Raw genomic sequence first — 27,890 nt, 5'->3', positions numbered from 1 at the left:
AGCTACATCTTTAGGCTTGTGGGGAAGATTCACTGAGACAGTGGAGGCAAATTTCCTGGCCCACAGTTAGTGTCTATTAGCAGCAGGCACTATCCAGGTTAGCATTAAAGGCATTTACATCAAACTATGAAAGAACCATTGCCAATCACGCTTTTTAAATTGCTACCACTGTTTTTTAGAAAGACTTTATTTGTTTAAGAGAGAGATAGAATGGGAGCAGGGAGGAGGGGTAGAGGGAAAAGCAGACTCCCCACTGGGCAAGGAGTCCGATGAGGGACTAGATCCCAGGACCCTGTGATCATGACCTGAGCTGAAGGCAGACGCTTAACCGTGTGAGCCATCCAGGTGCCCCGGGGTGGTCATTACTGTTGGTTCTGTTCAGAAGAAACAAATCTGAAATGACAACATAAAGCAACAAACAATCTCATTTCCTCTGTCCCTTTTGCTTCATTGCTTACTTTCTAGATAAGTAGCACCGAATGTTCCTTTCTTATTACGCATGTGTTCTGATATAACTTGGTAGATACACCATCTAGAGAAAATGTCTGAAATGTTGGATTTCTCTTAGTGCACATGCAGGGTGAGTCATCAGCATTTCTGCTGGATGGTAGTGTTGTCATTGTTATGAAACACTCAGACTCATGGGGCCATATTCATTATACATTCATATTTTTCTTGGAAAGTTCAACTTAAGATGTTATTTTTTCCTGAATATTAAAAGTCTGCCAATGTCATTCTGTCTGTGGCCACTATTATAAAAATAGATATTCCAGCCAAAATAACTATGTGGTTTTAATGTGTACAGTGTTTTCATAATAGTGAAAATACTACACAGGGTTGTTGTTTTTTTTTTCTCCCCCACATGTATCAACAGCTCCGTAAATGAACTGCATGTCTTAGGATGCTTTTATGGTCTCTAAAATCACAAAATGTCACAAGACATATTTTGGTGTACTTGCAGATATGTGAGTAAATAAGCCACAATAGTAATGAAGTATAATTATTATAGTAAATTCATTTTTCTCTCTCTCTCTTTTAGTAATCTTTATACCCGATGTGGGATTTAACTCACAAATCTGAGATCAACGGTCACATGTTCAAACAACTGAGCTAGCCAGGCACTCCATAAATTCATTTCTTAGATGAGAAAATTAGCTTATTAGGCTCAATTAATTTGTTACTAGGCTAAAGAAATATGTGTGCTTGATGGTGATTTTTATAATGGGAGTGGTCCAGATTTAGTGAATTGAAGGCTATATCACTACTTCCGATTGAAAAATTCATTCAATTTTATCATTATGACTTTGGGCAAGCACAGACCAAAGCATGGGAATTGAGCCTTGCCAGAAATAATATTTGCTAAAGAGTTAAGGAGCATAGCATGATGCATATGCTATATGCTCAATCAGTTTTTGTTGAATTAATGAGTTAGAATTTAGTTCTTATCTCCTATCTTCTTGCTGATTCTGCTATTTAAAAAAAATCTCACTTGTGTTAATATTTCTCATAATAGGAAGTAATATTCAAACTGGACACACATAATTTGGAGTCTGGCAGACTGAAATGTCCTTTTGATCCTCAGCAGCCTTTTGCTTCGATAATGACAGGTAAGATCAACAGCAGGCAGTTCTTGCTTTTAGGTGATTTTCTGAAAAGGTATGTGTAGATTAAACCACATTTTCTTATTGAGTTAAAGATTATGTTGGATATTCTTTCACTGGCTATTTGATTATAGTATTTCAGTGCCAAATATCTATATTTAGCATCCTATCCTCAGGGGAGGCCTGAGCAATCCTTCATTTCTACACATTTTTTAAAATGTATATTTACTTATTTGAGAAAAAGAGAGAGGGAGAGAGAACACAAGGAGGAGGAAGGGCAGAGGGAGAGAGATAAGCAGACTCCTTGCTGAGCAGGGAACCCAATGTGGGGCTCCATCCCAGGACCTCAAGATCATGTCCTGAGCCCAATGAAGCCACTTAACCCACTGAGCCACCCACATGCCCCTCCACACAGTTTTTAAATGAGCTTCTGGTTGAATTCTTTTTAATGCAAATGACACATAATACTTGTTCTATAATTTTATATTTAGATGTCTCAGATTTTCTTATACCAAGCTATGTCCCTATTTGGCTTACTATAGAAGTTAAATTTAGCAATTCCTTAAACATAATAAGTTACAGGCAGGCACTTGATGGGATGAGCACTGGGTGTTATACTATTTGTTGGCAAGTTGAATTTAAATAAAATATTTTTAAAGAAACATAGTTACAAAATATGCTGAATATTTGAGTGGAAGGATTAATAATAAGATGTAGTAGATACATTAATAAAACAAATGATAGAATACAGATAATAGAATGTTGTAACACCCTTTCCCTCAATTTCACATTAACCTGATTGTATTAATGGAAATGTGAAATTTTTGCTGGCACATTCAGTCTCCTCTTGCTTTGTCTACATCTTAAATTCGCTTGTGAGGTGACTATCCTGTTTAAAGAAGGCAGTGCTGTGTGGTCTGCAGTCTGTTCTGTGGAATGTCGGCATGACCTCTGAATTTTAACCATAATGAGGACACCTTTTGTCTTGGTTTGGTTCATGCCTTTACTCTCTTTTTATTTAACTTGTCTATCAATGTTTGAATAGACGATAAGGGTGAAGCACCATGACATTTTAATTTTTACTTAGTGAGAACTAGTGATCTTCCTTTGAAGTGAAAGCGTGTGTGTTTTTGTGTGTTTTGAAAATTGTATGACTGATGTTCAGTCATTATCCTCAGAGAGTGGGATAGATGATTTGGGATCCTGATCTGTCAAGTGGGGTTGACATACCCGTAATAAAAACAATGGATTGTAGGCATCGGTGACCCCTCTTACAAATCCCTAAGTGATTTAAATACAAAAAAGACAGTTTTAAAGTCTGGATATACAGATGCAATTTTTAGGTTGAAACACACCGTTTTTTTTGACAATATGTTCAAATATCCACAGTTTTTATGTTTCAGATGAATGGTTTGTTTCCTTTACTCTTACCAAGTAGTTGGTACTTTTGATACCAACTTTATTGATATTGTTATTTTTTTCTTCCATTTTTAAAAATTTGCCCCACACATGAAATATTGTCCTTTACCATGTATTTTAGGGACTTGCTTTAAGAGATGGAAGTGATATCCTATCTACATTTACTTTACCTAACTGGATTTCTCTCTCCTGGGTTTTGTTTTGTTTCCTTTGGAAATTGACTCTTGTCATTATTTATATTGCTTGATTCAAATAGTTCAGTAAAAGGTTATTTAGGTGGACGTAATCAAAGGATTTAGGAAGCATCTCAATCACTTAGAGAAATTCAGAATTTTAAAGATAATGTTTCTGAGGAAAATTGGATTTTAGTGATAAAACAGTGTCTCGTTCTTATACTTAGCCATTTAAAAATCTAAATGCTTTGTAGAGATTAGCCTTTTTTAAAAATTTTGATCTACTAGGTGTACTCAACATTGTTGACTATAAAGATTTCTTAAAATGGAAGCTTAGCTTTCAAAGGGAAAATATATTCTTCTGTAGGGACAGCATTCTTGTCTTTCCCCCTCTAAGTGCCGCGTAGCAATAGGGAACACAGACGCCTTCCTCCTTCACTCCCCCAATCCTTTTTTCTTCTTCTTCCCCCATCTCTTCCTTCCTTCTTCCTCCCCTGTTCTTTCTCTTCTGCTCCCCCACCAACACACACACGCACACACACACACACAAACTTCTCTCTTTCTGGTAAAACATGGATATGCATTTTACATAAATAACAGGACAAGGAAGTTCGGTATGCAGTAATAGCCACATCTTTCCCTTTTCAGGAATTCCTGTTTATCAGAACCATTAGAGATGTGATTAGCTACAAGGAATGCAACATGTTATAATTACCAAGAATGACTTCAGTGCTGAAAGCTCCCTTTCAGCAGAGGTTAGGCAGAGAAAAGTTGTGGTCATTGAGGTTGTGTCGGTTAAGTAAATACTCATTACACAATCCATTCCTCATTACAGCATTTACTTTTTAGTATTTTTTTTTTTGTGCTGCTACAGAGACTAACTCCCAATTGTGATGTATCCTTGAATTATTTATGGGGAGAGGGAAAAGGAGGAAGAGCTTATTCATAAGAGAAGCTGATGCACGTGCAGTTATTAATTCAGAAGATTGGCCATTTTTATCTTCAGCTATGTAGCATCGGCGCACCAAAGCTCATTGAGTTATCTTGTCTTCGACTCTACAAATTTTTCAAAATTTGAATGTAAAACTTAGGAAACATTATCTTCTCGTGTTAAGCAATAAATATCTTTGGTATCATGCAATCAGATTAGTATATTGCAAATAGGATCTGCTGCTGCACTCTTAAAAGTCCTGTGTGTTCTCTCTCCCCCTCAGATGAGTACCTCTACTCTGGAACAGCTTCTGATTTCCTTGGCAAAGACACGGCGTTCACGCGTTCCCTTGGGCCTACTCACGACCATCATTACATCAGAACTGACATTTCAGAGCACTACTGGCTCAATGGTTAGTGATTTTCTCACTTTTCTTTTTTTTTTTTTTTTTTTTTTTTTTTTTGCCTTTGCTTTCGGGTAGATAAGAGACTCATTATTACTCACTCAAATGTGTTTTGGAATAAGTGGTTTAGCTTCACATTATAAAATACATTTGATATAACTCCCCACTAAGTTAGATAAATCTCCAGAAACTGCTGTGTATATAATAATAATAGCTGACATTTATTGAAGTGTGCTAGTGTCTTGACACTGTTCCATGCTCTGATTGAGTTTTTAAATGTTCACAGTGACATCTGAAATATGCATTATTATTAATGTACCTTTTAAAGATGAGTAGAAAGGTAGAGTGAAGTTGAGTAATTTGGTCAAGTCCTTACAACTTGTCAGTTGGAGAGTCTGGGGTTCAAGTTGGCAGTCTTTCTCCTGCAGTCTGTTTTTTTAATGACTAAGCCACATACTGTCTGTGAGCCTAATACAAAGGGGTTAGTTAGATGGTAGTGCTAACTTCTTTATTTAAAGATAATTTATACTTGGGTTGGCATGTCCCTCTAAAATGTCAAGCATGTTAATATTGACGTTAGTTTATCTGATTACTTTTTTGTTTGGAGGTCATGCAGTATTCTGAGTTTAAAAAAAATCCACCAATGAATTAATTGATTAGTTAACTAATTTACGTTTGTTTATGCACTCCTGCCGTACAGCAGGTTGGGTTTTATCATGATCGTCTAAACTTTTCTAATTATCATAGGACTTTATTATCCAGCATGGCAGGAATAGGCTAACGCGGCCTTTGATGCAGACAAACAAATTTCTCATTCCCACCATAAATACTGGGTTTCAGTGGAGGCGGCCTGGGTAGGCAGTTGCTGGGGGCTATCTCTCTATCTCTCAGTATCATTTAAGCAGTGACAATGTAAACAAAAGGGGAAAACACTTTAAAACATTTCTTTAGTCAGAACCTCCAGATCCATTTGTTTACCCAACAGTGGGATCTCTGTGGACCAAAAGAGCCCTATTAATAGGGAAAACAAATTTGGAAGATATCTCAATGTGATTTCTCATTAATTTCTCTACATTCAGACAGGGCAAGACTATCTTTCTTGAGCAGTGATGTTTTTGTGGACATACTCGGTTTGAGAGTGTGACTCTATGGATTTTACCAAATAGAAAAACTTACCTGTTTAGGTAACAAGATATGCTATGACTTTAAAATTAACTATAGATTGTATTTCTTAATCTTCAAATGGCAAATAACATCATTTTGCCACTCTTTTCAGAGATAATTCTATTTATTTCATAACAGTGATATGTCCGTAAAGAAGTGTGGAGCATTGCTAAATTAATAAATGTAGGAAATCTTCATTCAACTATTATTTGACTAATGGGCTTTTCTTAGTGCTGTGTGAAGGGAATTACAAAGTAGGAAAGCTTGAGTTGGTTTAACATTTAATAACAACTTTTGAGGACCCTTGGCATACTGAATGCTGTTCTGTTCCTGGACTTGGACCCTGGGAGGGTTACTGACCTCATAGATGATGACTGCATGAAGCATTAGAAGAGAGAGAGAGAGAGAGATGGGGCTGGAAAGTTGTAAATATTATCCTGACATCACAAGGAAGTTAGCTGCTATGGTTTAGTTTTTTTTTTTTTTTTTAGATATAATGGACACATAACATTATATTGGTCTCAAGTGTACAATATAATGATTTGATATTTGTATTGCAAAATGATAATATTGCGAAATGATCTCTACAATAAGTCTATTAACATCTGTCACCATACATAGATGGAAATTTTTTGTGTGTGCCTAAGATCTACTCTTTTAGTGACTTTCAGATATGCAATATGGTATATTAACTACAGTCACCATGCTGTACATTACTTCCCCAAGACTTACATTTTAACTGGTGAAGTTTGTGCTTTTTCACTCCCTTCATCCATGCCCTGATGTTAATCAGGGAACTGGATCTTTGTTTTTTATAAAGGTAACTGACAGTAGCATGAAGAGAAGACTAAGAATGAGGATAGAAAAAGTAGCCATAGCAAGGATACAGGAAAAAGGTGGGACCAGAAGATAGGTCTTGACAGTGGAGACAGTTGTGAGAAAATACAGCAATAAATACTTGAAATAGAAGATACTTGTTTGGGAGGAGAAGAATCCAACGATATGAGAATGGAATTCAAGAGAAGATTTTAGATACTGAGAAAACTTTGCAGTTAAAGAAGTCAGTAGAAAGGAAGAAAGCAGACAAGATACATAGAAGAGAAGTCTCAATGGATAGAATGCAGTCGAATGACTAGGAATCAGGAACTAACATTTATGGCTCATTCATGGAAGAATGTTTAGTGATTGATGCCAGGAGACCATAGACCCTGGTTTGTTCTGGACACTTCCAGGCTGCCTCTAATGTTCTATGACTCTTTAAAGTGTCCGAGTTTAGACAAAAATCACAGCTCTGTTTCTGTGGAATTTAATTACCGAGGTTTAAGTCCTGAGTATCACTTATTTGTGACCCTGGTCAAACCTTTCTGTGCATCTACATTCTTTGTCAAAAGTTCATCATAATGATAGTGCTTAGTCACAGGGTGTTCTGAGGATTAACTTAGATCGTATAGGGAGGGTCATATTGGGAAGTCTGATGGAAGACAATTTTAAGAGCAGTTCAGTGTCAATGCTGTCATCACCCTCATTGTCATTATTCTTAAAGGTAAGAAAGGCGGGAGGTGGTCCTAAAACCCTGAAGGCCCTGTGGTTGACTGACATCTATTTAGCATTTGTAACCATTGACCCCTTTTAATTTCTCTCTCCATACATTTCATAATTCTGTGAGCTCAGCCACTCTCAGATTTCCAACTGTTTCCTGTGTTCGTGTTTTTTGAAACTGTATTTCCAAACCTCTTTCTGCCACTCAGAGCCTTTAAAAATATTTATTTGGTGTCTTACATTTTCATCCCAGATTTTTAAAAAAATCGATTGTTCTATAATGTGAATACAGGTATCGAAGCCTCTGCCCTGATAGTGCCACTAATGTGTTTTGATTTTTTTTTTACATGTTCCTTAGGTTGCAATCCTTTGCTTGAGTTTCTTTAAATATATGCAGATACAGATATAGATATAGATATGTGAAAGACTAATTGGATCTAAAATCTAAAATCCTGTGAGTCTAACTTAAAATTATCTTAGTTTCCCTCTCTAACCTAGCCTTCAATGCCAGTTTCCTGACTTCTATCTTAACTTTCTGAACGTTATCCACCCAGTTACCTTGAAGTTATCTTTGATTCCTTCCTCTCCACACCCCCTTTATCTTATCTATCACCAGGAGCCTTTACTTCCGTCAAAATATCTATTGGCCTTGTTGTTGCCATGGCCACCACCTTTCCACGGGTCTTCATCACTTGGCATCTGGGTTCTTGCCACTATGTTATTGTTCGTTAATTCATTTTCTTACTGCTAATTTCTTGTACTTCAAACTTCTTTTATATAGCAGCCATGCTGGACACTACTTTAGGCACTTTTAAGGTATTGTTCTATTTACTGAGAGAGTTACTATTCCCATGTTACAGTTGGGGATCGCTTAGAAACCAGATGTATCGTTCATAGCTAGTAGATGGGAGATTAAAACTCAGGATGTCTTTCTTGCTCTAGACACTTTTTCTTTTTATCATGTAGTTCATGATCAAATTCTGCACTTTAGAGTGTACATCCCTGCCTTAGGAGGCCCACTTACGGGGTCCGTGCCTACCTGCCGCGTCGTCGTGCGAGCGCAACCGGAGGTCCCGAGGGGGAGGTGCCGCCCCGCGGTCCCGGGTGGGAGGCCCCTCCGGGTGGCACCCACGGGAGCGGAGGTGTGGCTTCCCCGGCTGATCCCGCGCCAGGCCCCCGGGCCCTCCGACGGATTCGCGCCCCGGACCCGCAACGTTGACTGAGACCCCGGGAGCGGAGGGTCGGCCGTGCAGTCTGCAGGGGGCCCGGGCCTCCCACCGCCACGGGGTTTGCTTCCCTGTTCACGCAGCAAGTGCGTGACGCTCCGGCAGCAGCTTCCTAAAGGTGTCGCCAGGTAGAAGGAACTGACACACGTTCGGGATTGCAGACGATGGAGTCAGCGTCCGTGTCAGATCATTTCGCCTGTGTTGTAACATCGTTGTGTGCTTTATTCCTGGTTAGACAGTTTGAGAGTTGTTTTCCTGTTAAATTTTGTCCTCTATGCTTTCACATCTAGTTTAAAATCCTACTTTTTAGCTGTTTGGGAATAAACTCTTGTAGATTATTACATTCAGATAAAGTGAAATACAAGAATAAAATTACATTTGCAATTGAGTATGTTTAAATAATTAACCTTTTAAGAAATATGATCCTATGTGAATCTTACATAAGTCAAAAGAATCCTTTATGTTTGTGTATTTGTCATATTTTGTTCTCTGCCCTGCAGAGATTAACCAGGAGCTATCCTCTTCACTTGCCAGTCCAGGGATCCTTGTCAGAATTTCTCTAGGACTTTGTCTAATCCAGTTTCAGTAGCCTTAAGAAGTAGGTATCCTGACTCCTTCTTTGAGAGACTAATCCATCTATTAAATACCTCACCAGGAGCATGAAAAATTGCAAAGATGCAATGTTATGGGCAGTTCTAGATGAAGCCTTGATGGTTCCACACTTCTCTTTTTCACTTTCCTTTATCAACTTAATCTTAGAACAATCAAGAAATACAAATCAGAGTGGTTACTCAAATACAGTTGAGTTGTTGTGAGAATTTTAAGATAAAGTTTAGAAGTATGACTATTTGGAAAATGAAAACAAACAAAGATGCCTCAAATGCATATGTTTTTGTTTTCTTTCCTGGAGTGGAAAAGAACTTTTGTTTTAAATTTTTATTTTTAACATATGGAGGCAGTTTTCATTTGAAATTTTTATTGGACAGTTCTGTTGTCTCCAAATTCTCCTTCCACCAAAAAGGGTAACTTTTTAAAAAGTGGTAGCAAGAAGATACTAGAAAGATGGGATCCCTGGGTGGCTCAGCGGTTGAGCGTCTGTCTGCCTTTGACTCAGGGCATGATCCTGGAGTTCTGGGATCAATTCCCACATCAGGTTCCCTGAATGGAGCCTGCTTCTCCCTCTGCTTGTGTCTCTGCCTCTTCTCTGTGTTTCTCATGAATAAATGAATCAAATCTTAAAAAAAAAAAAAAAAAAAAAGATACTAGAAGGAGTAAAGGAAACTAAGGCAGTCACTACTTGTTAACTCATCTGTGTGCAAAGAGCTTTATAGGGAGAAACGAAAGTGATGCGTATTGCAGGCTCCATGGGTTGGTACTAATGCTAATAGCTCATTTGTGAAAATGCATGATTTCAAACTCCGTCACTATTAGAGCATGTCTTTTATATGCCAAAGGGGGAAAAATGTGCTCTTATAATAAAGCCCAGGTGTCTATTGGTATCATTTTAAATTATTTAATGTAGCAACTGTGCACGTCATACGCTGATGAAATGATAACTATTTTTACTCAAACTTGGCAGCAGCTCAGGAAAGAGTTTCTATATTAAAATACTAGCATCAATATTCTTCTAAGACAGGACCTCAATTGAATCTGTAAGAAAAATATTTTGTATTCTCGAAATGTATTTATTTTTAACTCATGTGTATTCTTATTATTTAAATCACACAGTAGAGTATTATTTGATACTAACTCATTTTTCAGGATTATGTTTCTTCATATAATAAACATTTGGCTTAAAAACTCCATCATTCAGTTTTTTACAGTACTCCAAAATGGTTGTCTTATGGTACTTAAAAGAGAACCAACACTTAAAAGAGAATCCGATAAAATCATTGGTCACTGAATAAAGTGATTGTTCATCTGTGAACATCTAGGATCTCTTGATCATCTGTGTGATATATTGGTTGAAAGGTAAAAGAAATATACATTGGGAAAATATCTACTCTGCTTCCCCCACTGATGATAAAGCACCTGGAGTGTTAGACTAGTGTCATAGTCTACCTTTGACCATTTCACATGGTGATACCTGCACTTGGATAAGGTTTCCAATATCCAAAGTAGGTTTTTCTGTGTATTTCTGCAGTAGAAGAATATGAATTGTCATATATTTTTGGACTATTTGCAGACTGTTTATATTCTAATTTGTTGTAGAATTGATTTTTTTGTTGAACTCTAAGCAAGTGAAGACCTAACAATTGGCTCCTCTAACCACTTTGCCCATCTGAGTATCTGAGGAAAGCTTTATAAGCAACTCTGTTTCACACTGGAATTACTTTTACCTGTAATGATTTTCTGTTTCACATTACTAAATTCTTATTTCCTCTCTAGATACTATGTAAATTCTGTACCACAATGTTGTTTTTTTAAATTGTAAATTCAATCACTAAAGTGATAAGATACAAATGTTACAGGGTGACATGCTTCATGTTGAACTTTTATTTGAATTATATTTGAGTGCTATGATAAATTCTACTTGTGTGAATCCCCATTTTAAGTTCAAATATTTACTAAGATAAAACAAGCCAATCGTATTTCTATAATTTATGTGTATTTTCAGTTTATCCCTTTTGTGTCCTGCTCCTACACGGTGGGGGAGGGGGGGCAGCAGGAGACAGAGAATCCTTAAGCAGACTCCCTGCTGAGCGTAGAGCTCACTGTGAAGCTTGATACCAGGACCTTGAGATCATGACTTGAGCCAAAACCAAGAGTCAGACACTTGACAGACTGAGCCTCCCAGGAGCTGCAAAACTCTACATGGTTTTCTAAAATTTATTTATTTATTTTTATGTAACCTAGGACTATATCAAAGTGAGATTATCAAGAGCATAAGAATCCATTGGAGTTCTAAACTTCAGGGAAAGAACAGGGAAATAATAAAGAACAAAAGAGAGAAAGTTCATGCACATAATTCCCCCTCACTTTCTTAAAGTTTCCCATTTATGTGGAGAAGAGATTGGATAGGAGACCCCAGTTGACCAAGCGTAGCTGACATGATACACACTGAACTACCCATCACTTGGAATCAAACATTAACTTTTGTTTATTGAAGAGAGCTATTATGAAGTTTTGTTTACTGGGCTGTTGACCTACTGCTCTACATTAGCAGGGGGATGATTTTCAGGATTCCTGGGGTACATGACAAATAAGGCAATGTTGATCTTTTTCACCTACCACTTACTCTCTGTTTTGTTTGTTGTGCTGATGGTTGTGGTTTGAAACTTTTTTGTCTTCTCTTGCTTCCTGCTTCACTTCCTAAAGAGTGCTCTGGGGGGCTTCCTTCCAGGCATATTATATTTTCTACTTAATTGAGATCCTTCCTTCCTCAATAACCACTCTCTTTGTTTATCTTAATCAAAGGAACTATTTCTGAATTAGTATCACCTCATTACAGATCTGTTACCTGGTTCATTCACAATTCTATAAAACCAAGACTTAAAAATGCCCAATACTTTTTAAACAAAGGATTAGTAACACAAATTGGCTTCTCATTGGTGCAATGCCAAGGGGCTAGTTGAGTTGCTAATATTTTTTTCACTTGTCATGTATTATGGACATATTTCCATGCTAATACATTTAGAACTGTGTATTTTATTTTTATCAGCTACCTGTTATCCAAACAAGTGTGTGGATATGCTAAATTTTCTATCATTCTCTTGTTTGTGTTCATAATAATGATTATCATCCTCAAGATTTATTTAATAATATAATATTTATTGAACCCTTATTATGTATCAAGCACTATCATATAGCAAGAGTTTTACATATATTCATTCATTTGGTTATTGTATCAGTTATCCTACTAGGTGTATGTGTGGTAGCCTCATATCAGGCATGAAAAAATTGAGGCATAGAGAAGACAAAAAATTCATATAAGGCCACCCTTGTAGTAAATGGGAGAGATAGGATTTAAGAAACAGTGACTACGGGATGCCTAGGTGGCTCAGCGGTTGAGTGCCTGCCTTTGGCTTAGGGCGTGATCCTGGGGTTCTGGGATCAAGTCCCACGTCCGGCTGCCTGCATGGAGCCTGATTCTCCCTCTGCCTGTGTCTCTGCCTCTCTCTCTGTCTCTCACGAATAAATAAATAAAATCTTTAAAAAAAAAACAATAACTCCATCAAATAAAAGGAAAATATAAAGTCATAGATTCTCCTGATATGAAAGGAATTTCTAAGTAACTTAGTTGGGTTGTAACAATCGTGAATATCAGCCAGTCATGTTGTCACCCATTCTCTGGAGTACCTGGAGTTCCGAGAGAACTTGTTCCAGACCTCTGTGTGCTAATACATATTTTTACATTGTGTCATGTTTATTTGTTATATGTCTCATTTCCCACATTCCATTCTTTTGTTTTGTTTTGTTTTGTTTATTCTGCTGTTATTTTCCATTCAAAGACACTAGCGCTATTTTGGCTGAACTGTTTCAGTATTTTAATTTGTAGCTTTTTTCTTTCAAACAGGAGCAAAATTCATTGGAACTTTCCCTATACCAGACACTTATAATCCAGATGATGATAAAATATATTTCTTCTTTCGGGAATCATCTCAGGAAGGCACCACTTCTGACAAGACCATCCTTTCTCGAGTTGGAAGAGTTTGTAAGGCAAGATATATTTATGTTACTTAAGGCATGTATGTATATGTATGAACAATTAATTGTGTGATGTTGAAGAAGAAGTTAACGTCCATCATTCATAAGTAGGATGAATTCATACTATCTACATGAATAATTTTTCGGATCCAAAAGTGAAAAGAAAAAAGAAGATTCAAAATTTTCCAGTATTATAGGGATTTTTTTTTTTTCCCAGTGTGAACTATTACTCAGGTTTGAGTTATATCTCTGGCAGCTTGCTCCTTATGTTGACAGGTTATCCCTTTGCCACTTTTCACTATTCCCAGTAAGATCACTGCATTTTCCTGGTCAATGGAATTTAAAATGCTTTTATGCATTAAATTTGATTTTGAAATTGAAAGTAACATAATCACTGTAGTACTTTGAACACTAACAGAATCAGATCTGATATTTTATGAAAACACGTCACACATGTAAAATTATGTATCTGTATAGGGATCAAATAAGTTGAAAATATGGTTATAGTAATACTACAGTAAATATTTCCTAGAGCATTTATCTAGGTTAGGTTTTTGAGAATAAATGAGATAAGGAGGGAGAAAAACAAATAAACCGAAATGCAAAACATTTAAAGAACACTGAAGTTCATTTTTTAAGATTGCCATTTTATGTAAGTTATAGGAAAGCAATTCTATGAAACACTTCCATTTTTTTCCATTCAGGTTCTAATTTGAGTGAATATAGGCTTTATAGAATAATAATGCTACTGGAATCACACTTTTGATTTCAATATATTATTTTTTTAGTTGGTTTTATCTTCCTTGAAATAACTTTTCTTAAATAGCCAGACACCTTCCACATAAACTCTTGTTATTCAGAAGAAGAGCTGTTAAGTTAATAAATACTCTCAATAGGAAGCTTTTTTTTGGTCTTGTACAAACTTTTCATTTTCTTCCATTTGAGCCTATCACTTTTTTGTCTCAGTCTGTACCCTCAGGCTTTTGAACACTTCCAGGGACAGAAATACAAACCATCACAGCACTTAAAAGTGCTAATGAAAACATGGCTTTTGAATGAGGCCAGCTTGTGAGCACACATCATTCTTTACCTAGTTAGTGTCCTAGCCAGTGATGCTGTCTCCCACTGATCCCTTCACCCCCAGGGGACAGAATTCTCTAAAAAGCATCCTCATTCTTTCAGAGTCCAAGAATTCACAGTAATTTCTCTTGAAGCCTCTTGCCTAGAGATGAATGGCTATTGCTTGGAGTAGCTGTAGTGTGTTAGTGTACTGAAGCATGCTTTATAACAACAGCATCCCCACCCTGAAAACCTGGGCCGTGCATTGACATCATTTATATAAATCTGCTACATTATATATGTCATAAAAGATTTACAAGTCACTTTCAGATGAACATACATAACAAGTGAGGTTTTGTGAATGAGTTCAATACTTATTTCTTACTAGGTCTAAAGCATTTGATAGAAAATCATTCATTACAAAATGCTATTTTTACCCCATTATTATATATACTGAAAGCTAAGTTAAAGATGGAAAAATATATTAAAGAAAAATTTAGATGCCCTGTTTATAAACTTATGTACTCAAAATATGATATAAACTCCAATTATCAGCCCTGGGATATCTTAATTATGAACAATCTTCTATAGAATTGAAAAGGCTGAGAGAATTGTAGTACAGGAATCTTCCCACCACAAAAAAACTCTAAGGCCACACAGCAAGATTTTGTCATGCCATTGTGTTTGGATAAAAAGCTAACAAATTGTGAGATCAAATAAGGACATGTGATGGATGAATTTCCTTAAAAAAAAAAAAAAAAAAAAAAAGAAGGGAGGTCCCTCTTACATCTCTTCACCCAGGCACTGTTTCCAGTTAGTACCATCTTCAGAATTTCCTGCTACACATATGACCCATTGGTCAAATGTTTGCAATATTTGGTTCTGCATGCATCTTTCAAAGTTTTTAATTGCAGCATGTCTTGCCAGTTTTTAACTTTTCTTAATAATTTAGGATTAAAGTGTGGCAAAAAGTGAGCATTTGTAAGTGGAGATTGCACTGACAAGATTAAAAATGACTTGAAGTCTTTTAAAAACTATGTCAGAATGGTAACAAGTTTAACTAAAGAAAACAACTGTTGAGCATCATCATTGTTGCTGTTATATATTATCTTCACATAGAAATGTTCTTCTGACATTATTCAGAACATATTATTTCTCTCCGTTGGTTCATTTTTTCTTTACCCCCATGGGGCTATTACAATATTGTTTTTCTGTTTTTAAGAAATAATAAATGTATGTCTATGCTATGAAACAAAATTTAGTTCAATAGATAGAAGCAAAGATCCAAGGAGTCAGAGGTCATATTAGAGAGAATTAAGAGTGAACTGTCTATACTTTACTGAGTTTACAAATTCTTTTAGTAATGTGGGAGTCCTTTATACTGTCTTTTCCACCAGGATATTCCTACAGCTCATTTACTTAGAAATGTTCTGGTTTTGTTGTTTTTATTTGTTTCCATTTGTAACTGATGACTTTGGGCCCCTAAATTGTTTATACTTTAGTAGCTGAAGAGGGAGGAAGCTCTTAAATTGTTAACAACTTTCAATTTATTTATTGTTATTTTATTTTATTGACCTGTCAAAGATAATATTATTAGACTGAGTAGCGTATAGTAATTGATAAAAAGAAGGTTTTGGAAATAGGCAAATTATACAAAACTTAGCAAAGAATTGTTTATAGAATAAGGGTGAGTCTTTCCAATTCTATAACCCACTCTTTCATTATTATATCATTTCATTATTTCGACAATAACAAAATATGAGTTCTGTACAAAATGCAATACACTAGACATTGGTAGATAAGTGAAACACTGTCCCCGTTCTTTGAAACCTCATAGTACAGTGAAGGAAATGGAAATAGAAACAGATAATCACAGTATAATGTGACAGAGGTTGGAGCAGAGAACACTGTGTATTTGGTGAAGCTCAAACATTGAATCCTACAGAGGGAGGAGGACTAAATCAAGGAAAGGAAAGGATAGGGCTTTCCGGCAGCATGTGACAGGGTATATTTGGTTTACAGAAGGATGAAATCTCCTAAGTAGAACTCAAGGCGGGTATATGAGCAGCAATGTCATTGGAGATTGGAGTGGTAAATTGGAAGAAAAGAAGTCTTGTTTCCATATGAAGGTGTTTCAACTTTATCTTGTAGGCAACGAGAAGTTATAAATGTTTAGTAGAAGAGAAGTGACTTGATGGGTAGATATACTTAGCAATAAATTGAGGAACGCATCTGGATTAAGAAATATCTGGGACTAGGGACCTGTTAGGTGGTTCCACAAAGACGATAGGAATGAGTAGAACTGTGAATGCATAGAATCTAGATGTAGATGTCTAATAAGTCCGTAATTTATTGCTAGTGTCTTATTAATTGCTTAGTGTCGACTATCTGTCCAATTGAACTTTACATGATGATGGGACTATTACATATGCACAGGCTCCCACACAGTAGCCGTGTGGCTGTATTAACATTCGATTAGCGTGACCGAAGACTGATTTTTAATGTTATTTAATTTTAACCAATTTTACTTGATTTTTAGATTGATTGATTGATTTATGTGAGACAGAGAAAGAGAGAGGACAGGAACAGTGGGGAGGGGCAGAGGGAGAGGGGGAAGCAGACTCCCCATGGAGCAGGGAGACGGATGCCGAATTCAGTGTGGGGCTGGGTCCCGGGACCCGAGATCACGACCTGAGCCCAAGGCAGCCCTTGGTAGCAACCGAGCTACCCAGGAGCCCCTAAATAAGTCTGACTTAAATAGCATCGTATGTATTGTTAACTAACGAATTAAAATAAAAACTTAAAATAATAAAAATAAATAAGTGATATCCCATGGCCGTTGGCTACAGTATAAATATAGACTATCAGAGTGTTCACTTACTTAACAACCCTGTGCACAACTCTATGCTAAGTAAACAGTAGTTTTATAAAAGATAAAAAGTGATACTTGTATCTAATGAGTTTGCAGCCTAATAAATAACATATGCCTTGGCCAAGAAAACACAGATTAATGTATGATCGGAAAGTATGTTAAGTGCTAAAATTGGGAAAAACATCACAGGGTGTGGTTAGGAAAAATGGGTGGGTTTTAGGTCGGCTGTGAAAGATCTGTTGAGAAAGTAACTTTTGAACAGATACTGAAAATAATCAAGGAGTTGCAGGGCAAAGCTGACAGAGATAGAGAAGAATATTCCAGGCAGAAGGAAAAGCACGTGTGAAACCTCAGAGGCGGGAAAAAACATTAAGAAGTCAAAAGAGCTGGTCTGTGACAGAAGCATAATGAATACATGGAAAATTAGGATAGTGATTGCTTCCCCTTTAAAATATCATAAAATTTCAAGTCTTAGGAAGTCTTATCTTCCCCGTTTGTATCTAGGACTGATATTGCAAGTATGGACCTCATGATGCATCTGAAAGGCTGTTGGATCCTGGATGCATTTTAATTCTTACTGCTGCCCCCGAGGCTTTGATACTTGCCTATAGACAAGGACCTCTATATTCTTGGTCGTTGTGATTTCCAGAAGATAAGCAGGGATGAGGAACATTCAAAAAGAGAAATCTTCTGACATTTGAGACAAAAAACACCAAAACCAGTGTATGGGCAGAGATTTTCTACTTGGATATGTTAAAGTTGATCTGGCTCTGGGATGTGCTTTCCAAATAGTCAGTGGAAAATAGGAACCTGAGGCTCAGTAGTGTCTGGAATCATGACTTTGGAAATCACCAATATACTGATAGTTCTTGAAGTCATGGAAGTGTGTGAAGTTCCCCAGGGAAATACGTAGTACAAGATCAAAGAGCAAGGACCCAATCCTGAGGGACAATGATTTTTAAGAAAAAAACAGTGGACTGTTAAGGCAATTGAGAAAAAAATAGCTTGATAGTTAGGTGGGGAATTGGATGACAGTGGTGTCACAAGTCAAGGGCAAAAGTTGTTTCAAGAAGACAGCAGTTGGGCAGCTCGGGTGGCTCAGCGGTTTAGCGCCACCTTGGGCCCAGGGCATGATCCTGGAGTCCCGGGATCAAGTCCCACGTCGGGCTCCCTGCATGGAGCCTGCTTCTCCCTCTGCCTGTGTCTCTGCCTCTCTCTGTCTCTGTGTGTCTCTCATGAATAAATAAATAAAAAATCTTAAAAAAAAAAAAAAGAAGAAGAAGACAGCACTTGTCAGTAAGGTCACACACCCAAAGGAAGTCAGATAAGAATGTGATTACAAATCAGGAAGTAGATTTGGCAGTAAGGATATCGTCAATACCTTTAGTGTGAGTGGTTGGATATTCAATGTGAAAGCAGACCTAGGCTTCCACCTCTAGGTGTAGACGCCTTCCTAGCTCTGCTCCTTAACTTAGGAAATGGGGGCACCTGTCTCTTCCATGACTGCGTTACCAAACAAATGAAAGACTTAAATGAGATCGTATGCATTGGGATATGGCAGATCCTGAGGAAGGTACTGGAAAACCAGAGTGACGTAGGTCTCTATTTTCAAGCAGTCAATAATGCAGAAGATTGATGTGTGAATAAGTAAGTTCCTTGTCATACTACAGAGAGTTAAATATCAAAAATCATGTGCACACAGGCACATGCACGCACACATCACGCATACACATTCACACTTTCGGGACCAGGGCAACTAGCTGCTGGGAGTGGAAGGGTGGTGTGTGCATGTTAGGGACAGGTGCTGGTTAGAGACAGGTCAGTTACTAGGGGTTAGTGGGAAGACTGCAAACTTAATTAGCGTCAGTGTCTGAAATTGTTCTTATTTTGCCTTCATTTTTTAGCAATATTTGCACTTGGAGGGTGGATCTTCTTGCTGGACGTAGTCAAAAGAATTTGGAGATATGTCGACAATTTGAACTATGAAATTTTTAGACAAGAGGCATGGACAGGGAAACACCCTCAAAACAGTAAAGAAGCCGAATTAGGGTATCATTTCTTAGAAAAATATTGATCAAGGACAGAGAATAAGTACCTTCATCTAAGGAATCTCTTTCCAACTCAGCATGTCCATCTTTGTATGTGTGAGAACTCATTTACTGATGATTTATTTCTCAGGGGTGTCCCCACCTGCCAGGCAAAGTTCTTACTCCGTTTTCGCATCTTTATCACATGAGGCTGAGCCTAGATGGTCTCTAAAGACCCGCCTGGCTTTGTGATTCTTGATCCTGTCATAGGGTCAATATTCTCAAGCGCCCAACGGTGCCCCTGCCACTCCGGTCCGCTCCTGCCAGCAGTGGGTCCCACGGGTCTCTGCGGCAAGGTGCATGCCACCTAAAAGGACAGGTGAAACCGCCCTGAACACTGCTTCTCTGGGGGGGGGTGGTCGTCACTGCCCGTGTGAGTCCCTGAATTCAAGTTCCAGGTGGAAATGCCAGTCACCCCAGGGGGGCCTGCTTGCAACTTTTCGCCTGAGGCTGTTTCGCGTTACTCTTGGATTCTCTTCACCGTTGGAAGCACCGTGGGCAGCTTGCTTAGAGGTGCAAGCCACTCTGGGTGCCAGCCTAGGCTAGGCCAGCTCTCCCCTCTGCTCTGCAGGATTCCCACTGTCCAGCCAGGAATTCAGTCTGGATGGTCCTTCCCAGCACTTGCCTGGGGGGCTAATTAATAGACCTTTGCTTCAATTCCACTTGCATTGTCCACGTTGATATATGGTCCTATTTGGACAATTGCTGCCTTTGAAGATTTGTGTTTTTAGGCCGATGACACATTCTGTGTGTATTGATCTCTGCCGGGTTGTGGGATTTTTTTTTTTTTTTTTTTTTTTTTTTTTTTTGCTTACTTTTAACGTGTCACTTACAACCTAAATGAGAGATTTAGAGCTCTGAGCTACAGATGTGCTTTTGCTTCACTTCCATCTGTTTTCCTGTCAGAAATTCCTAGGCAAGAATTTATACTGTTGCCTGTGGCTTTCTTTTTTTCTTTCTTTCTTTTTTTTTTTTTTTTAATTTACCAAGCTCTGATCTAACCTGAAAAACAAAACAAAACAAAAAACTGCTTACCGTGCCTAGATTTACCTAATTTTAACTATTAAATTCTTAGAAATATACTGAGATTTTTAGTAGAGTGTATCATCAGGTCCAGCATGTCTAATAATCTTTACAGGCTTTTGGAGTAGTTCGAAAAACATGTTTTCCACTTTGATTCTCCAGTGGCAAATTGAAAACAATCATCGCTAAACGCTAGAGTCCTTTCCAGAAAAAAAATAAAAAAACATATATAGGTTACCTTGAAAGCTTCTTCAGAATGGATGCCTTAAAATTATCATGCTTATTAATACCTGCCATACACGTTTTTTTTGTCTATTTTGTTCTCCTCTTCCTTTGTCTGAGACGTTTGAGTTTGTATAGTTTTGTTTCTTTTATCACTGAGAGATTCAAGATTATTTGTAGGTGAAGTAGAAGACTCTTGATTTTGCTTTTATTTCTTAGTGGTCATGACTTTATTATTATCATTATTATTATTTTGCATATCAATGAAACAGCTAACAAGATGAAAAGTAGTTACAGCACATTGCGAGGGAAGATCCGGGCTGAAAAGGAAAATACAATGATACGGTCCTGTCATTTGATTCAGTCCATGTAAATTCACTAACATTAGTTTATTTAATGTATTAAAAATGTCCCCATTTCAGCTCTGCTGTCAGTATAATAATACTGTCCTTTAGTGTATATGGCACGCTTTCCTTGTGAGGCTCTTGGAACCACTTATTCCAGATTCTACTTTTTTGTTTCTGTCTCATCACCCACCATTATAGTTTCCAGCTTCTAAACAGGCCATTCTGTGTTTGGATTACCCTTATCATTTTTATTTACTTATACAGCCCCATACAGACCATCTGGATTGAGGCTTACAAAAATTCTAAATAAGTCTCTAGAAATAAGTGCGTGAAGTTTGAGGGAGCACGGGGGGAGTACAGTGGGCAGCTGCTCTGAAATGTCAGCTGCTGTGGTCCCATCTCCAGTGTTTCTTGGTGTAACAGGTCTTCAGGCGATTAGGAGCCACATCCCAGCAGGACACTGTTTAGACCCCACAAAGGACAGCTGTTTTCACAAATGACAGATCAGATAAAGAATATGAATGATGTATTGAAATACAGCAGACCTTACATTGAAAACACAAAAGTATCAAATTGCTCTAATCTTATTGAATGCGTAAAAAAGGATCAATAGGAAGCCTGTGTGTTTACCTCAATTGGGGCAGTTTCAGTTATGGAAGAAATATGTTCATTGATTTACAATATTGTAGTACTTAGATTACACTTCAAAAGAAGTAGATGTTATTGATTCATTAATTAATCTCTGACATTAAATGTCATTAATGGCTGGAACTGGGGAGAAGTGTGCATAAAAGATGTATAGATGAGGGTTTTCAAAGCGTTTTGGGAATTCCATTCTCTTGACTGCACAAAGATGCAGAAAAGCATTAGGCAAAAGAACTGATTTTAAGCAAAGAAGAATTTGTGAACCAGTCTGACTCCAGCATCAAATCTTTCTTTCTTTTTTTCTTTTTTATAAGTGCTTAAGATGGGTCATTCTTCAGTATTTGTTGATCAGAAAAGCCTGGTGTCTTTCAACTTAAACTCATTAGTATGGTTACAGATGTCTGAATGCTAACCCATATTATAATGGAATACAACATGTCCACAGAAGGGTCGGTGATTTCATTGATTTATAAAGTCTTTAGGTGTGAAGAGCATTGGAGCTGAAAGTCAATTCTTATATTTTCCAAGAACTTCTTTTTCCTGAGATTCAGGTGAAAAGGACCATATTTATAAAGAGAGATCCTAAGAGATCCTCAAAGAGGATGATGTATACAGATAACATTGTGTTTAGCAGATGAACCCAGCATAGTGACCCAAAGGTCAAAAGACATACTCAATGAAAGTTCATGTGTGACAGTTTGTAGCTACTCTATGTGTCTATGTAAGATTTATAAGACCTTGAATCTGCTGGGACAGTAGAAGCAAAATGGAATCACCATTAACCTGCTTTCTGACTCATCTACCCATTAGTAGCCTACAAGTAGCGATCATAGTATTTTATACTATGCAGCCGTCACTCAATCACCCAACTCAGAGAGAGTTTATTTTAAAGCTGCTGAAAGGTTGTAAATTGTTCTTTGTTTCATCTTTCATCTTTTCTGTTTTTAAAATTAAGAAATGTCACAAACATGTAAAAAGCCACAGAGAATAAGAAAATAGTCACCCTCTGTGCTCACCACCCAGATGGAACCCATGTGGTCTGGCTGGTTTACATTTAATTTCTTTGTTACTTTCATCTCTATTTCTGTGTAGAGACTGTCAAGGCTTTTGGCAATCTGACCACAAAGAAGCTGTGATGGAGTAGAGGCACAGAAGTGGCCTGTGACTCTCAGCTGCTGATTCTGACATCTCAATAGTAAATCTATTGTGTTAGTGAGATAGTTGCGTTCTTTAGAACTTCACAAAAATAAGCAAGGAGGTGACAATTTAGTACAAAAGTGGTTACCTCCCTTTTAGCCCTCTTCTGGGCTTAAAGTTCTCAGGGGATTTTGTGGCTTTCCAAACAAATCCAGGGGCTGAGAGCTGGTCAGCAGTCAGCCAACTGACCCTTGCCTACAGGAGAAATACAACTCCTTGTGAATTGAACTTTGCCATTCCAGGTCATGCTCTTGGATGTCTGTAAGAGTTACTATCCAGTCATTAAGTGCTTATAATCCACTCCTGAGAATGTGTATCCCAGAAATTATACTTGTTTCCCTGCTGACAGCAGGTGGCTTTCATCTTTGACCTGGACCTTTTTTTTTTTTTTTGCTTGTTTTTTATCTTCTTTATTCCTTGAGGCCAGAGAAGGCTGCTAGATGGATAGGCAGGAACATTTAAAGATTCTTTTGTTCAAAGGATTCCAATTTCCATTTGTCAGGTTAAATATATATATATATATATATATATATATATATATATATATATAGCCTACAGTATGAGACTACAGTATGCAGGCTACAGTATGAGACTCTTTCCCATCCAACAAATTTGAACCTAGAATCATTAGAATTTTGTCATAGTTTGTCTTAAATAGGATGATAACTGCAAATAGAAAGAGGGTGCTGTTTGAAAATGGACATTTATTGTTACTTTTTATCTCACAAAATGTTTAAAAGAGAATGCCATTGCTAATTTTTATGATGAAGTAGTGATGTATACACCTGTTAAAGGAATGTTGTAAAGCACATATTATGTATCTGTTTATTCATTTAACAAAATAATTCAAGCAACTACTCTGCTAGGGGTAAGGCAGTGAACCAAACATAGTCCCTGGCATTAAATTAATGGTAGCTGATAAATTCCCTTGTGTATATTGAATCAACACTTTTAGTATTTCTTGCTGACTCAAAATATGCAAATATGGGCAATGAAAAATTTTAAATATTATACATGTGTGTGAAGAATGCACTAAAATTTAAATATATTAACTAGAACTTGGCTTAGTACAGGTAGGGCTCTGCTAAAATAAAAATATTTTATATTTTTATAAAAAACATGTGAATTTAAAAAGATATAAATCAAAGTTCATGAGAAAGATGGGGAGGTATCTTACTTTTTATTTTTAAATTTATTTAAAAATCTCTTTCTTTCTGAGTGACTCTAGGTAACATATTTCTCCCTGAAATCCTACTAAACATTAACACAGAATTTACCATTACTAGAAGGAAGCATTAGTGTTTTTGCCTATTCATATTAACATCTGGATTTATATTTATTAAATGATCTGAGGATGTGAGCAGTAAAAATAAAGGTCATGTCTAGATAAATCTGTCTTCACAGCTGCAGCCATCATTAATCATCCAATAGCTGGCTGAAATATTGGTTATTTTTATTATTGAGCAATTATACTGCAAGAGTGGAAACACCATTTACAAAACCTAAATTCAACAGCAATTACAGACATGTTTGTTTTTAGAGGGTTATTGTGTGAAATCTATTATGTATTCATTTTCTTCCACTTCTTTGTAGTAATTCTTTGTACTACATAGCATATTATTAAATGACATATAAATGCTTTGGTCTGGTATTAAAGGCTTCCTGGATTGCACCCCGATTTCCTTTTATAACATTTTCCTCCCCTGTTTTCATTTTATCCCAGTCTTCATCTAAACCAAATTTGTCCTGGGTCTCCATACATGTTCTGAAGTGCTCCACCTATTGTCCTTTCTCTCTAATTTCTAGCACCTAGAATATTTCCTGAATATTCCAATCTATGAATGTCTGAATTCACCTCTCATTTTAAAAATAACATTGAACCTACCTCCACAGCAATGCCTGTCCTCTTTTTTTCCACTACAAAGGCATTTCAAAGGAAACTTAAATTTTTTGGCATTTATCTATACTTTCTAAGGATATTTATCATTTTTATCTTGTATTTTTAGTTACTCACTAATAACCAAACATGTATTATTAAACACCTGATAAGCAGGACATTAGTAACATGTACAGTAGGTGTTGGATGAAAAGAGTAGGGAGTGTGGTTTCTGGAAAGAATGAATAATTATGAGAAAATCAACTAAATGTTCCTTTGCTATGTATTATCACCATGTGTCAGCAATTCTAAACAGTATCAGTGTCAAAATACTATTACCAGAAAGGTCTTTTGTTGGTCCAGTTTCCAAACAATTGCTGTACTTATCGTTGAGTTTATATTATGTATCTGCCAACACACATGAACTCAGTTACACGTGTTCCAAGACTAAGTGCACATCGATTTGGATCATTTAAAATTTAAAACAGAGAGAGACGTAGTGCAAACTGTGAGGTGCAATTTTTTTGTTCAAGTGCAAACTTTAGTTCATACGTGAAATATTGAATTTAAATGTCCTGAATTTCTTTTTTTCCCCTTTTACATTGTTATAAACTTGAAGAACACATCAAAAAAATAAAAATTATTACTTATTTATACAGAGTTATTACTGACAAGTATTCTGGTGTTTAGCAGAGGGGAAATAAAGTGCGATTCATGGAGCACCTGGGTGGCTCAGTTGGTTAAGCCTCCAACTTTGGTTTTTGACTCAGGTCATGATCTCGGCGTCCTGGGATCGAGCCCCGAGTCAGGCTCCATGCTCAGGGAGGAGTCTGCTGGAGATTCTTTCTCTCCCTCTGTCCCTCCCCCCAGTACTTTCTCTCTCTCTCAAATAAATAAAACAAAATAAAATGAGATTCATTCACTCTGGGTGCCCTGGGATACCCCTGGTGTTAGGTGCTAAGGCTAAGGCTGGCTGCAGCCTGTGGTCTCAGGGACTTCATTGTCTTCTGAGCTCCCCCACAAATCTATAGCTTTCTGAAATTTGCTCTGTTACTAAAATTATATCATCTGGAATTTGGATTTCCACATCACCCAAGATAATACTCAAAGGGCTCTCTGTCTTCCATCCCCTTCCTTTTCTTCCCCCCCACTTTCTTGAAGAAGAGCAAGTAATTCTATGACTTTGAATTCTCCTGTTTGGAGTAGTCATTTGCATACTTTTCTGTAATTTCATTTAATTTTCAGAGATTAAAGAAGCACAGGAAATACAGTTCCTAAATATTCAGAGTTAGTATTTGATAGTGAACTTTTTATTAATCTTATAAAACATAGATTGCATGAAGGATAAAAATGTTTATATAATTTACATTTAGATGTAAATACATTAAAGGAAATAGTGACTCTAAAAGTAATTTTTGAAAGTTTAATTTAAGTACTTCCTGTATTTATGCCATGAAACAGTGTCATCTTACTTATTGTAAACATAGCACATCAAGTCCAGTCAGATAACAAATTGTATTAATTTAATGTTCATAGAAACGTATTAAGTTAAAAATAAGACACAGATCTTTTTATGCTGAATTATTGAATTTATTTTACTGAATTGATTTAAGTGCTTATGTTTGGTAAGTGTCTAAAGAACATTTTAATGAAATATTTCAGAGTCAAAGTATAGAAAAACATCAATTAGCATTTAAAACAAGATTGGTTTATATGTATGTTTACATTGCCTTATTGCTTAATTGGTAAGGCACTAATTTTGGAAAAAAAGACTTTTTAAGTCTATAGGAAGGCATATTTCTAAAGGCTGTATATCATGATCTTCATCATGTGTATAATATACAGGTCAGGGCTGGTATTTATGGAACACATGTTGTCTGGCCCTGTGCTAGGCACTGTACACAGATTTTTCCATTAAATCATCAAAATAACCAATTTCAAGGCATTAGCTATATTTTTTCAATGAGGAAACAGAGACTTGGAGAGTTAAATAGCCCTTTGTTGGCCATGGGGCAAAAATATGCAGAGGTGAGATTTGACTGCAGGCCTCATTCAAGTACACTGTCGCCCCACTCACCTCTGCTCATTCAGTATAGCCCTGTTGTATACACCGTTCATCCAACCATGAGGAAAGCATGCAGTGTTAAGGAGCCTTTTCCTGTATTGGAAAGTTCAAGGCCCTGAATCTGGGCTCCCTGACTTTGTAAACAATGATGTTAACTCTGTATCTTTATTATTTTCCTTTTTTCAGAATGATGTTGGAGGACAGCGCAGCCTGATAAACAAATGGACGACTTTCCTTAAAGCCAGATTGATTTGCTCAATTCCTGGAAATGATGGAGCCGATACTCATTTTGATGAGCTTCGTAAGTTACAGGCTCCTTTTTTTTTTTTTTTTTTTTTGGTCTTAAAAATGACTTACTGATGAATACATTAGGCCTTTATTTTCGCCCCCAGCATAGCAGAGGACAGCTTGCGGGAGTGTTATTACTGAATTTACACACACACGAAGAACACGGGTGTGCTCCGGGTCTCGGGGCATATTGTCCTGAAGCAATTCCCCTCTTTGTCAGCCTCCTCAAAATTAGGAGGAAACAAGGCTGCAGCAGGAGACAGAGCTGCTGGCAGTGCCTCTGCAGAACCGCCCCTCCTCCTGTGGCCTTCACCTGCGAAGCAGCTGCTCGCAGGCAGCAAGGACTCGTCCTTATTCTGCGGTGCCCTCTGCTGGAGAGCACGGGACTGGGGAACTGGCCCCTCTGACTTGGTGGGAAAAAGAATGCTCGACCAAGTGCCAGAAGGGTTATTCTCTTTCATATCCCCTCTTTACTGCTCCCAAAGTTAATTCTAGGAGGTTTTTTTCAGTGATATATGAAGTTAGCATCATCAAATCTTATTTTTGGGCTATTTTTGCCTTGCAATGTGAAAATGATTTTACCATTGAAGGATTTTGCCATATGGTATTTAAAGTATATTATATGTTGAAGTCTATTATATGTTCAGTTTTGACGGTGGATCCCCGACGTTACAGGTAAGCGTGCTCACATCTCCAACGACCTTACAGTGGATGTTATTTACACCTACCCTGGTGTCGGTAGTGCTCAGGTAGTAACAAGATACTGAACAAGTAATTACAGACGTCATTCTGCACAATAACGTGGGTAGCTATTTTTATATTGCTAGCAAGTAGGTAATTGAATTATTAGTAAGTTGGCACAGTTACAGGACAAGACTTTTTTTTACATTGGAGGGTTAAAACAATGTATGTTTCTAATTTCTATTCTGTAAGAAATCACATACCTCTGACTGGAAATAGTCATGGAGATTAGCAAGCAAATAATCCCATCTGCAGGGGATGGGAGTAAACACCCAGGAAGTGAGACACCCAGTGCAGTGGCACATAGCTAGAGAGAAAATCAGTCTTTAGCCCATAATTTCTGATGTCATAATAGAATGACTCTC

At 37.2% G+C, this 27,890-nt stretch overlaps 1 protein-coding gene and 1 long non-coding RNA gene across 8 annotated transcripts in view; one reads left to right on the top strand and one right to left on the bottom strand.

Moving 5' to 3' along the window:
* SEMA3D (semaphorin 3D) overlaps nucleotides 1–27,890 on the top strand; it is a 216,972-nt gene that overhangs the window by 127,470 nt on the left and 61,612 nt on the right. For all 7 annotated transcript variants that reach the window (XM_038562869.1, XM_038562870.1, XM_038562867.1 and 4 more), the window contains exons 6-9: nucleotides 1,514–1,607; nucleotides 4,408–4,536; nucleotides 12,973–13,115; nucleotides 26,683–26,797. In XM_038562869.1, coding sequence (XP_038418797.1) covers nucleotides 1,514–1,607; nucleotides 4,408–4,536; nucleotides 12,973–13,115; nucleotides 26,683–26,797 — 481 coding nt within the window. The remainder of the gene's footprint in view (nucleotides 1–1,513; nucleotides 1,608–4,407; nucleotides 4,537–12,972; nucleotides 13,116–26,682; nucleotides 26,798–27,890) is intronic.
* On the bottom strand, nucleotides 152–27,847 carry LOC102156437. Its single transcript, XR_005373264.1, has 3 exons — nucleotides 27,729–27,847; nucleotides 8,270–8,683; nucleotides 152–393 (listed from the first exon to the last, which is right to left on the bottom strand). It is a non-coding gene; the product is annotated as an uncharacterized LOC102156437 (long non-coding RNA).

This window comes from Canis lupus, chromosome 18 (assembly GCF_011100685.1).
Source record: "Canis lupus familiaris isolate Mischka breed German Shepherd chromosome 18, alternate assembly UU_Cfam_GSD_1.0, whole genome shotgun sequence".
In the NCBI taxonomy this organism is placed as follows: domain Eukaryota; kingdom Metazoa; phylum Chordata; class Mammalia; order Carnivora; family Canidae; genus Canis; species Canis lupus.
The sequence above is the reverse complement of the archived record's forward strand: the minus strand, read 5'-3'. Positions and strand labels throughout refer to the sequence as shown.